Raw genomic sequence first — 13,598 nt, 5'->3', positions numbered from 1 at the left:
GTTCTATGATAATTTCACTTCTAGCACTGTTATATTCCAATATCGAGGGAGCTTCTACATGGCGCATGGAAGTAATTGATGAGCTTGTCAAATTTGGAAAAGCTTTCTATAAGAACTTATTGAAACGTTTAAAGCTGAAGAAGAAGCAGCATTTAAACATAGTGGATCTACCGGATGTTATGATGCTTGGTGCATTCCGAGCAACCATAAAGAAGCATCCATTTCTTTACACAGGACATGTGACTAACTGCAAGTCGTACCTCGAATCTCAGCTAACGTCTGCTGTTCGCGACCTTTTCGCAAGCAATTACGATGCGGCTCTGTTGCAGATTGACAATTCTGTGTTGGCCGTTTGGCGAGACTTGGAATACTACTATGTTCTCGATCCTTTTAGACGTGGCAAAGCAGGCCAGGTACTAGACGCAGAAGATTTCCTAACCAAAGGAGTGGCATGTCTGCAGATGCATTCAAATTTTGAGTCTTTGTGTAGGACACTCTTTCAAAAGGCGCTGAAAATGCGGCGTGGCGGCAAATTTTTCGTTCATGCCATAAATATCGGCTGTATAAGACCGATGCTGTCATCGGCAAATATAAAAAATAAATATCCACGTTTACAGATAGCCTATCCAAAAGTCCTAAGCAAGGCGGAGCAGGATAGACGCCAGTCCAAAAAAGGCAAGGGTAAGAAGAAACTGGGACGCACTTACAGTATACAGTCTATACCAGATGAAGATCGCATACCCGAGTTCGAGGACGCCGATGTGGTCGGTGCTGTATTGGATGAAATTATATGCGAAGCCATCGAACGCATGACAGAGCCCGCTCCCAGCCGTATGCACTTGTACAAGCAAGCAGATAAGGTGCTGCTACGTTCCGACAAAGAGTATTTGGAGGGTCTGCGTTATAAGCTGATCCACGGTGAAGACTATGACAATGTCTATACAGAATTTCAGAAACAGCCAGAGCCTCCACAGCGTCCATTGACACTAGAAGAAGAGCTGGAGATACGCACTAACTTTGAGATGCTGCCTGACAGAACGTGGGTTGTGTTAGGAAAATCGTATATACCCTTGGAGGAGGACGAATCCAGCAAATTGAATGGTCTACTCTCCACTTTGGTAGCTACTGCACTAAGCGCGAAGTATAATATTTCTACATGGAACAAGGAACTCGTTGATTACGCAGTGAAGTCATCTAATAGCTTTGGCGAAGAATTCTCTAACTATGAGTCGACACTGAGTGCTTTTCTCTCGAAGAAGATGCCGAAGATAACAATTGGTCAAAACATTTATATGCTGCAATTGCAGAGGATTATACAAAGTTCGGTGACGCGTAATCTGCGACAAATGCTGCTGGAAAGTCTGATAACATACACTCGTTTGATTGTCATATGCCAGATGTTCTCATGCCTGATTGTAAAGCGGTACAACTTCTTGTACATGTTCATCGGTTTTCCATGTACGCCAGTGGGTTATCGCAAATTCGGTTCAGGTCCTGGTTGTTTGCTAAGGTTCGTAGAGCTCGATTCTCTTTTACGGCGCATAGAGTTCGGTTGCAATCCGCAAGGTTGCGAAATAACCAATTATGTGGCGGTAGCCATAAAAGTCTTGGACGTGACGAACGTGCCACCTAAACGATATAGAAAATGGCCACCAGATGTTGAGGACGCCATATACGCGACTGAGTTTGATCGCAAGCAAAAAATTGATAGATTACGTATGGATAAGATTCGCTTCCTCGACAGGGAACTGCGCAAAGAGAATGAACGTATACAGCGCTTCCTCGAGGAAAAAGAGCAGAGAATAGCAGCACGCACACAGAGAAGCAAACCGAAAGGTACGTACTACGATTTACTGTATGTGTGTATTCAAAGCAACTCTCTACAAAATTTCGGTGGGTTTTACACTTGAGACGAATTTGACTCAACAATAAATTAAGATCATACGAAAGATTTCGTGCGATAAAATGCGATGATGATAGAGAAAAAAGTGTTAACGTTTCACGGCCAAATTACTCCTCCAAAGTATAATCAATAAATTGGCTAATCCCTAAAGAATTTAAAACTACGATTGTTCTACCGGTAATCGTAGTAAGATGGTCTTACTTACTAGGAAACATCAGTAATTTTAGATAGAAAGCTAATGCGTAATGGCATGGCTCCAAGTATATTTTCACCACTAATTTTTCACATGGTGTGAATCTGTCAAAATCAGCAGTCGAAGCGAGGCCAGTAATGTACCGATTTTTCACGAAAGGGTCGAAGCTTGACCAAACAGTCAGCTCACCATCAACCATAAAGTTACGTTCTCAGATTCGTGTAATATATCTCAAGTAGAGCTGGCTGCCCTCAAAGAAGTTGTCGATACGGCGCTCCTGTGTGAGGCTCATGATAGCTCAGCGAGCTTTGGGTGAACTCTTTCTGTTCTAGATACGATCAGAGGCGGCCATGGGCAGGTCATTATCGCAAGATTATAAATTTCATCCAGTCCAACTAAATACTTTCTTCCTGGCTATAAAGCCTACGTGAGGCTGAAAATCAATCTTTTGGCTCGCAATTCAGCACTAACTCTGAGGAGCTCTCTGGGACTGATTTTAAAGCTTCTGAAATGCCCAAGAACGCCTTCAAACTCGAGGCATCCTTCTCAACTAATTTAGCTTGTAGTTGTTTTTTATGAAAGATTTTGAAACCATTAAAATTCTTTTTTATCGTAGTCTCATTACATTCGTCTCAAAAATGTACCATCTGAGTCTGGCGAAGGCCATCGGCAGAGAAAATTCGTTGTACTATCCTCATACTCCAAACAAGATGTACACAGTGGATCTTCGATGGTGCATATGGTGACCATATGTCGTCCCCATGTATTGTACCCCGTAATCAGTCCTATCAGGGCTCGTAAGATCACTCATTCTCAGAAGGAATTTTTCTAGCACCCTTTCAGGAAACACTTCCGACACGATCTTCAAAAGCGACACAACTCTAAATTACACGTTCGTCAGGAATTCGGAAAACTATTTCGCAGCACATGCTAATCATATGTGCAAGAGAGACTTTACTTTAGGTTTTTTTAACCAAAAAAAGGTAAATAAAAGCTCTGTGTACGTTTTAGTGCATAATTTCAAAAATGCCAAATTTAGAGTTGTGTCACTTTTGAAGATCATATGCGACTTGGATATTTTTTTGGTTTTTTTGTTTATGAGATCCTTGATGTACCCGATCGTTCCCGATTGGACGCTGCAGAGAACCGCAGTTCGCCAATTCATCAGCCAGTTCGTTACCTTGAACACCGTAGTGTCCTGGCACCCACACAAATTCAACATTCCTGGACCATCTTGGAAGACGAGCGAGCGATTTTCAAGGACTTTAGAGCAGCTTGGCAGTCACTGCAGATACTGATTTTATGTCCGTGTCATCTTTCGCCAATTATCCAGTCTGCCAAAGCAGTAAAGCATCTAAAGTTACCGTCCACATGCCATCCAGCTCCAGTACCGTTTTCAGCCTCTGAGCCGCCGGTATAGAAAGTGTATGGATCTCCCTTTTTAGGGAATCTAACGACGTATTTTATTCCAAAGGAGACTTCTGGCATCAGTTTGTTATTATGTGCCAATAACAAGGGGTATTGCTCTGGCAACGTTCTCATCAACTTTCTGTGCCCAGAACTCCGATCGGCCTGCCACACAACAAAAGAGTGCAGTCGAAAAATCGTTTTCATTGCCTCCTCTTGGATCGCTAAATATTTACAGAGGCGGCAAATTCAACAAACCATTAAGCGCCGGTCCTGACGTTGTACTCATGCCCGTACGTAACTATTGGCCTGATTAAAACTATGTCAGGTCTTACTAACGATTCATCGATACTGTCTGAAAACTTTCAGCGCTCGATTTAAATTCAGCTCGACGTGAGTTTTCCATGTTAGCTTCGTGTCTAGAGCTACCCCTAGTTATTTCACATCCACGGAAAGGCTTTGGTTTACGCCTCTAAGCCCTGGAAGGTTTAGACCTTTCAATTTTCTTTTCCGCGTAAAAAAGACTACGGTTTTCTTACTACCAAGGCCTACTATGCGTCGAGTTGTAAGTGATTTAAAGAAACGGGTTTGAAGGGACTGACTTTTGAAAAATCTAAATCATGTATCTTAAATTAGTTTCTTTAAAATATTGTTTGGTTAATTTGTTAAACTAAATTTTTCTGTCCTTCTGTGTAAAATAGGTAAGAAAATGGTCAGATTGAAACTTTCCACCGAATATACAGATGTAGAAGATGAGTTCGAAGATTTCGACATGGAAGAAATGGAAGAGGACGAAGTAGAACTAAAGCATAAGCCGGGCAAGCAACTTCAGCGCGAGGCCGATTCCAGTTTCAAGCCACGTAAAATCTTATATGGCTACCGCATGCGCGAGAAAGACTGCAACTTCAAAATCCAAGGTACAACCGCACTGGAAGATCGTGCTGCCGCGCATGTGGACAAGATCAAGCCCTGCTTCTTCGCCAGTACTTTGGCTGTGTTGTATGCTATCCTGCGACCCCTCAATCAATGGTCCGCGCAGCGTGTGGATCGAGTAATCGAGAGTGGTAGAACTATCGCAAGTCGTGTTACGAATATGACGTCGGCCTTTGAGCGGTTTATCAAGAATGTCACTGTAGATGATTACAAATTCGATGTGTGGGTTAAGAGACATGATCCAGCCGGTGTGGCCAGTGCGAGTGTCTCCCGTAGGATTGCAAAGTCTATGCAAACTCGCAAGTATTTGCTGCTACAAGTTTCCAATACAACATTCGCACTCTTTCACGACGAATATTATCACTTATTCGATCCATATCCGACCATGCAGAAACCCCAAGAGGGCGAGGAGGAGGAAGAAGACGCAGATGGGGACTATGTCGAAAAGGAAGGTCTACGCAAAGGCAAATGTAAGAAAGGCGTGAAGAGATATGGTGAACGTAATACTGCCTCTTGGGTGCTCTTTGCCGATGTTAATTCCCTGCTGAAATATGTTGATAAACGCGCAGCGAATTCATCCTGGCAAACGGCGGAAGAGTATGCACTGCACGTTATTGATGTGATATCGTACAGAAAGGCGGGACCAAAGACACGCACACTGCAGTTGCTCACCGATTTGTCGGTACCGATTGAATGCAAGACAACGCAGCATGGCGAGGATGAGGCCGTTATGTGTGCTCATCCGGAAACTATGACTTGGTTAGATCTGGAGAATTGCTTGCCTGTCTGGAGCCGCATGAACCGTCGCAACACAGCAGGTCGCTACCGCAATTTGCCAGTAACGAAGTTGAAGCGATTCGATATAGAGATCGATGGTCGCCTGTGGTCAATTTGGGGCAACCTGCATCCCGATGCGCCAGTATTTAGTGTATCATCACGTGGAAAGCAATACCTTGCATGTAATGTTATGGCCTGTTGTGCTGCAAAGGTGTACAGACTGACCGATTGGAGTCCGCATTTACTCGATACGATAGTAATTAACGGCGATCGTTACCACCGCGAGAGCTTGGAAAATATAAAATTGTCCGACTACGAATTCTCGTTGGAGGATTTGAATCTGGATTGTACACTGGAGAGCCTCAGATTCGTTGTGCATCTGGAACATGTCGCTTTCGGAAAACTCTACAATCCAGGCACCCGCACCACGATGAATTTGGCCGATGCATTGATGTACTTTTTCACACACTTCCAATTTGGGGTGCTGCAGTGCTTTAAGCATTCCCTGGCTATTGGTCGCACGATGGGCTTCGACGGAGGCTTCTTTATGTACGATTGCCAAAGCAAAGATCATCCACTATTCCCGAAGGGACAAGGTGCTTCGTATTTGCTGCGTACCAAACATTTGCAGGTGCTGCTTTACTGCATCGTGGTGACGCTCAATGTACCTTATTATAATGTAAGTTTTACTCTGCACAAAGTGGAAATGCTGCGCGAGGACGCCTCTTTGGATGAAGAGGGTGAGGCCGGAAGTCAGAACACTGGTGGTAATTAAAGTATTGTAGTAAAATATTTATATCTATATTTTTAAATGCAAAATTATCGTTGCTATGAATTAATATTTGGTGTAAAATAAATTAATCGACGCAATAAATTACAAACATGCACTGTAATAAAGTCTAGTAAATACAATAAATAAATAGTTCCGATATACTATATTTTTCCCGAGTTGAGTTAATAAAACATAAATTACCATTTAGTAAGCAAATATGTAAATGTATACGAACTTTTTTATTAGTTTAAGAAAAATAAATGAATACACTGGGCCTAAATCTCGGCATTCGATATCGAATGTAACTCAAATCGAAATTTGATTTTGAGATCAAGGGCTTCGCCCGTTCAAATTGTATTGTGGCTGCCATTTTGTTTCATTATATACGAAGCGAGTAATCACTCGATCACGAATGCCGCGATTCGGGCCCAGTTTTGGTTTGAATTGAATGGAATAGCTACGAACGTAGCGTATACTTTGAATACACACGTTCGCAGCAATTGGGATTTAGTGATCGCATTGTCGTAGATTTTACGAAAAATCGGACTAAGGTTAAGAGGTCAGTTAAGTTGCAAGAATTTTTACATGGGTTACATGGTGTTGCCGTTGAGAATTTTCGGAAAGTCTCAAAAAAGGAGTCATTGATGAAAAAAAGGGTCACCATATTATTTTTGCTTTTCTTTACTAGTAGAAGGATAAATCTGTTGAATTAAAAAAAAAATAGCGGGATAAGCTTTACACATAAATCTAAGTTGTTGCTGCAAGGAGAAGACAGACATCTTTTATATAAATAGCTTTCAGCAACCACCATGCCATAGGTAAAAAAAACACTTTTTTAGTCGGTTGACCAGAGACCGTTCTATTCGAAAAAAACCTATTTTGGTCCGATTTGCCTAAAATTTGGTACGCAGCTTTTTGCCGAAATTAGCATATAGTATCATATTTTCCGGTGAGTGGTCCAGGGACCGATCTAATTAAAAAAAAAAACGTATTTATAGTCCGATTTCCTCGAAACTTCGTACGTAGGTAGCTTTTTGCTTAGACTAGCATATAGAATTCCCTTTTTCCGGTAAGTAGACCAGGGACCGATATATTCAAAAAAATCGTATTTATGGTGCGATTTTTAAAGTGTTAGTACCAAAAACAACGGAGCTACATGTCACAGGCTACCTGTTTTTGATACTCATGTTATAATATTTTTTGTTTCTTTTGTAAAATAAAAGTTTGTTGGTTAGGGCCTTTGGGAATTGCGATATAAACTTCTTCGGTAAGTGTGTTTGTGAGTGAACCCCTCCTAAATGCCCGGAACGATTTTAATGAATTTTTAAAGTGTTTGAGCGGGTCTCTGTATAATTGAGGTTCACAACCTGAAACACCAGGTGGCGCTGGAGTCGAGGTATTACTAAAAATCGTGTTTATTGACCGATGTAGCTCATATTCGAGATATACAGGGTGGGCCAAATAAGAACTACCAATGTTAAACACGTATAACTACATTATTTTTTAATATTGTTAATTATAGTTGATCTCTTCGAAAATGATAATGGATACTTATAGCAAGACCACCAACAACGACTACAATATGCTATTCGTTTTGCGCAATTCGCCACACAAATTGATTTTTTAGGTAATGTTTTGATGTCGCATGAAGCGTATTTCCAAGCAAAACTGTAGTTGTGGGGCTCTGAAAATCCAAGGGCGGCACACCAACACCAGTTACACCCATCCAGATGTCCTTTTTGACCTTATGACCTAAAAAGTTTTCGGCCCATATTTCTTCGAGAATGAGGATGAAACGCCAGAAACGATTTCTGGGGCTTCTTACAGAACAATGATTGACAACTTTTTGCGGCCAACGGCACAGCAGCATCCTAATTTGTGGTTCCAACAAGATAGAGTGACTGCGAACACTATTAGGCAAACTATGGACCTATGAACTATGAATGGTTGGTCTTATTTGGCCCACCCTGTACATTGGTAACGGTAGGGGCAATATGTATTATTGCACAGAAAGAGCTGCGAGGTAGCACTAGAGTCGAGTTATTGGTAAAAATCATCATGTGGAGTCACTCGGAGACACCAAGAATCAAAGTTAATTTACCACCGTTTAATCAACCACCAGAACCATTGCGGTCCTTGCTTTATAGCGACTAAACAGAATAAAGACAATTCTTGGTAAATGCCTACAAATATAATTGTATGACATCCAATGTATTTCGTCTGAAATAAGCCTATGAATGTATATTGGATTTCTGTGGACTTATGATACTCTCCCATTTTGAATTTGCTATCAACTGCACTATACAGATTGAAGGACGATTCACCATCGAACCAAATCATTGTTGCCACAAGAACTTCTTCACGGACATAACTCTCTCATTAGGTTATTTAAGACGGCAATGGAGGATATGCCGCGAAAAATTACAAACTAACATTTAGTGAACAGACCTCCTCTTTAATCGGACTTATGTATATATTTATATCGAATTTGCGGCAGGTACCAAAGACTAAAAGATATGACTGATTACTCAAATACAAATCAGCCTTGGGCTTTTAGGAATCGCTATGCTAAATTTCCATCGCTAAAAGTCACTAAATCGCACAAATGCCAGCTCACAGTACGCGTTTCTGAATGCTTTCCCCGAGGCCTTTTAATAGACTCGCATTTCATCCACATAACGTATGCGGAATGAAATACGGAAAATTTTGGGTATGCAGTTTTATAATAGATTGGCGCTTACACATATGTTAGTGTTTGGCCGAGCTTCTCCTCCAAATTGTGGCGTGCGCCTTGAAGTTGTCACACCAAGCGGAGGGACCTACAGTTTTCGCCGACTCCGAAAGCCGACTGTATTTTTATGAGAAACTGTTTTTCGTTGTTTCGTTTATTTTAAATCTTTTGGCATTAACCTTTGTTTTAGAATTACAGTTATTTTATTGCTAAATGGGAAGAAAATAAACAACAATCTTCCAATTAAAAAGAATATCACCTTTTTTGGCACTCTTATTTTCCTATTTGGCACATTTTGGCACTTTTTTTATCCTTAATATGGAACCTAATGGCCGAGGATAGTTGGCAGCCCTGGCTGTTGCTGTCTGCACCATAAACTCCGCCATACGAATTTGTATAATTGATCGCTATTAGCGATTTTAATCGGATCGCGCCACGCGAATCCCCTAGGCCATGAACCTGGACTAAATCAGGGACGGCTGAAAGGTAGCCAGCGGACATAGCTTTTTTAAAATCTCCCTGGAAAACAGATTCAGCTCTCAACTTCCTCTCCTGTTCTCAGAAAATACTATTCAATGAATCGATACTTGCGAGTAATGTACATACATTTAGCGTACTCTCCATTCACGAATTGGTACACGAGGAATGTAAAAATTTTAAGGTAGGGACAAGCTCCTAAAAGAATGGTCATAGCAAACCGCGGAGACAGCCAAAACTCCATTCGACAATGATTGAATCGATGTAAACAAGTTTCATAATTTTAATTGCACTTTTATTTAAACACATACCTAAAACAAGAAAATAATTAACAAATAAATATGTAAGTACTTATGTAACCTTGTTACAAAGCACCACAAGGCCCACTTTCAATGTCTCGCGCGGAAACGTCTTACATCGAGATTTGCGTTACTCAGTCCTTCACTGCTACCACCATTACGATAATGATAACCGTCATCGCTTAAGAAATGCGCTGGCATAGGCTCCGCTGCTGTTTGTACAGTGGGAGAGGCGGCGCTGCTCATCGATTGGAATTGAGCAAAAAACACGGGCGCATCATCGACACTTCCGGGCTGCGTCATCAGTTGATGGTGTCGTAGCACAAATTCGACTGGCGGCATTTGCTCTGGCTGTGGCGTTGGTTGAGATACCTGGTATTGCGGCTGGTAGTTAAGCTGTTGAGCTGCAGGCGACTGTGGTGGTAGATAGTAGCTAGCCGGCTCTTCGGCGAGCGCTGGTGGCGTTGGCTGATGAGCCGATTGCTCTTCAAACATTGCTGTGGCTTCTTTGGCAGATTCTTGTGCGGCTTCTGCTACATTTTCGGCTTCTCCAAATGGACTTAGATAATCGCGTGTCGGTTCCATTTGTGGCACAACTTCCATTGACGGCGAGGACATTTCTAATGTCGGTGGAGACATTTTTGATGTTGGCGGCAAATAACTGGATGCTGGCATTGCCTGAGATCTTTGCTCTAGTTCCATTTGCTGGTGCATTTGCATTTCATGTCTTTGAATTTGAGGAGCCAAGTATTGCCTCGGAGGCATTTCAAGCATCTGCTGGTGTGGTGGCAAGTAATGCACAGCTGGCGCTGATTGTTGCTGCAGTTGTTGCCCACTGCTGGGCATTGTTGGTGGTGGAGCCAAATATTGATTGTTGGGCATGGCCACTGAAGCCTCTCGAGATTCATGTTCTTGAATAGGCATTGACATTGGTGATAAATACTGTCTCGACGGAGCAGAAGATTCCTGGAGCGTCTCCTGTTGGTCATGAGCATTCACATCTGGAGCGAAATGATGATTACTATCGGCAGTTATTGAATTCATTTGTTGAGGTTCATCAGATGAAGTCATCGGTGGCGCCAAGTACTGACGCATTGGCATACTATTTTGTTGCCTTTGATTAGTTGACTCCGTGCTCTCCATGGGTGCCAAATATTGAGTGGCTGGTGCAACGATTGGCTGCTCTTCCTGATTACGTGATGGTGGTGGTGGTGGTGGTGGCAACAGTTCTCTCGGCATCATCATTTCCAACGGCAACTCCCCACTGTGTCCCTTTGCAGGCATGCCGCCGCCCTGATTGTTGCTGCTTGAACTGCTGGCTGCACCTATGCCGTAAGGCTGCTGCCCTGGTTGCAGATATTCTGTTTGAGTTGGCAATTCGCGCAGTTCCTGTTTCTCAATGGTGGTCACAATGCGTTCCTCCATACGGGTATTTGGTAACCTATCACTCGGCTGCATCATTGTTGCTCTAGCTGTGCTACTTGGCATCATCGTTTTTGGAGGTATGTAGTGTTTGGTCAAATGTGAGACATCTGCCATGGTTATGCCGAAGGCCGCGCAGGCTGCAAGCGCCAAAGTGGTAAAATGCTGTAAAAAATTCCATATTTAAAATATTTCAATAACTATTTGGTGCTCGTATTTAATTATAATAGCTTGGCATTTGATGGCACCTGCAATACTAACCATCTTCTCTGTTGTTGTGGTGGTTGTGTCTGTGCTTTTTGTTAAAGTACCGTTCGATTGTGCGTGCGGTTTGTGCGTTAGCTGTTTTGGCGAAGTGCGCCTCTAAAATGACGATTCGATTGTGATTGCAATCCGCTAACGAGCACTTGCTTTTTATAATAAAGAGTTGGAAACAAGTAGACCTTGAGGAGTTACATATAAATATTTTCGAGTATGACGAAGAAGAGTGTAGACGCTCATAGCGGTTTTCAATAGGTCTTGTGATCGATTTTTCTTCTTTTTTTTTTTGCAAGTGGAAGAGTTCATCGCACTATTTTGGCTGCAAATTCGGCCATTTGGCTTGTTATAAAAAAGAGAAGATCGGCGTGTAATAAAGACTTTCGGAAGTACTTTAATTGTATAGATACATATTTATATATGCATATGTATATTTAGCGGTATCTGCACAAATCATAAGTGTACTTTGGTACAAGTAATTTGAGATGATAGCATTGAAAAATGTACTTACTATATACATTAATGTCGCTCATTTATGTACTAAATAATCGAGTGTCACAACTCAAAAGACGAAATTTTTTAAATAATGCAAGTTACTCGCTACATAATGCCTCATATTGTGTAAAAGTGTTGTGGTAAAATCTAGAGTAGTTTTATTTTTTGCATTTTGGAAGCAAACTGAAAACTTTAAACGCATCCCTTAAAAAAAGTAGGTTTTTAAGTTTGACAGTCTTTTAGTAGATACCATGCAAACTCAACTTCCCGAAATCTTAATGAAATCATTAGGAGTATCTCATTTCTGCAACGATTTTTTTTTACGAATCTTCAAAGCAATCAAAGAAAAATCTCCAAGAAATTCTTCACATAGCAGCATTGCTTTACCGATTTTCTTCCGAAATTTCGTCGAACCATTGAAAAGCGCGCAGTTTATTTCATTTTAGAAAATTCGGTGAAAAATCGGATGAGATCTTTACGAATTCTTTAAAATTTCTCTACAATTCAGAATACTCTGAAAAACTGGTTTGCAGGGTACGTGTGTAGTAGGGTGTTCATTTATTCGCCTTTTTTACAAAACCGGTTTTCGAGTTATTCGAAAAATTGCAATAATGGTGATTTCGTTTCTTCCAGAGAATCTGCCTTTTTTGCCTTAAAAGAGTGCGGCATTTTAAGAAACGAACCCAAAAACTAATTATACAAAAAAGCAAATAAGCAAATGGATGTATAGAATTGACAACAAGAACCACGCTGTCGAGTTTAAATACCGGCAAATCAGCTGCACTTGATAGTAGTCGGTTGAATAAGGAAAATGAATTAGCAACAAGAGTTTACGGGTTGTACATAGCTCAGTGGTTAACGCTTCTGACTTTGAACATCGAATTCGCAAGTTCGATCCCTGCTGAAGTCTAGAAAAAAGAAGTCTGATGAGGAGATGTGGTGATCTCCGAAATAGTGCTATAACTTCTACCGCTTATACCATGTCCCCACCGGAGCTAACCACGTAGTTATGGCTATTGAGTTGGTTATCCCGATAACCCACTTGATTTAGCGTAGTTTCGCCATATAAAAATGACAGCACTTAACCATTTCACTGAGATGGTTAAAAGCTAACCAACTCGAAACCACGTCGAAAGTCTGATACAACCCTGTGTTTTCCCGCCATCTGTGAGTCATTAGCGTTGAAATGTAAAGAATTCGTTCCCTACTAGTGTTTGGACTCAACTAAAATCAGTTAAGATTTACTCCGGTTTTAAAAAAAAATTTAAATCTACTCCTCTACTCCGCTGGACTTCAAATCTTTCCGTTTTTTTCATTTATGTTATGCCCCTCTTGGGGCCATTTTTTGAGTGTTCACCACCGGTTTCAGTGAAAAAATTGAAAAGTAGCCAAATTTCACTGTTAAAAAGTAACTCTTTCATAGCAATGCGTCAATAAATTAACTTCGTTATTTTTTGACGTATGGCTGTACAAACTGGCGGATGCAGAACTTTACTTAAGTTGTTAAAAAATATATGTAGAATGAAATTTATATAAAGTAGAAAAGGTTTGCTTTTTAAAAAATTAAGTGTTAGATACGTTCTACTTCATAGAAAATGCTAAAAATTACCTAAATATGTAACATATTATCCTTGCATTGCCTCGCGTTCTTATTTTGTATGAATAGAAAATATTTTAGTCAAACAATTAATGTCAGAAACAAAAATAAAAAATTCAATCTAGTACGGAAAATTTGTTTTTGGTCCGATTTTTTCAGCGATTTAGTAGTGAATCGAGGTTTGAAGGTCCGAACACTGTTCTTTACATTTATACTGTTTTATAAACCTCAAACCGCAGTGTGGACACCAATAGTTAGTGATGTGGTTAAGTTCGATTCGAGATGGTTAACTTTTTGGTGGGGACATGGTATTAGACTTTGTTGCTTTTTCAAT

General features: G+C 40.9%; 2 protein-coding genes across 2 annotated transcripts; one reads left to right on the top strand and one right to left on the bottom strand.

Annotated features, from left to right (window-relative positions):
• The first annotated feature begins 1,166 nt into the window (after positions 1 to 1,166).
• Positions 1,167 to 6,135, top strand: LOC118746302. The gene is made up of 2 exons (XM_036480147.1): positions 1,167 to 1,836; positions 4,205 to 6,135. Exons 1-2 carry the CDS (start codon positions 1,260 to 1,262, stop codon positions 5,986 to 5,988), a joined length of 2,361 nt encoding a protein of 786 aa, XP_036336040.1. The 5' UTR covers positions 1,167 to 1,259; the 3' UTR covers positions 5,989 to 6,135.
• Positions 6,136 to 9,582: 3,447 nt separating this feature from the next.
• LOC118746368 (extensin-1-like) lies at positions 9,583 to 11,031 on the bottom strand. The gene has a single exon (XM_036480223.1). It carries the CDS (start codon positions 11,029 to 11,031, stop codon positions 9,583 to 9,585), a length of 1,449 nt encoding a protein of 482 aa, XP_036336116.1.
• Positions 11,032 to 13,598: the final 2,567 nt, after the last annotated feature.

This window comes from Rhagoletis pomonella, unplaced genomic scaffold (assembly GCF_013731165.1).
Source record: "Rhagoletis pomonella isolate Grant_MI unplaced genomic scaffold, Rhpom_1.0 Rhpom_scaffold_00010, whole genome shotgun sequence".
In the NCBI taxonomy this organism is placed as follows: Eukaryota; Metazoa; Arthropoda; class Insecta; order Diptera; family Tephritidae; genus Rhagoletis; species Rhagoletis pomonella.
The sequence above is the reverse complement of the archived record's forward strand: the minus strand, read 5'-3'. Positions and strand labels throughout refer to the sequence as shown.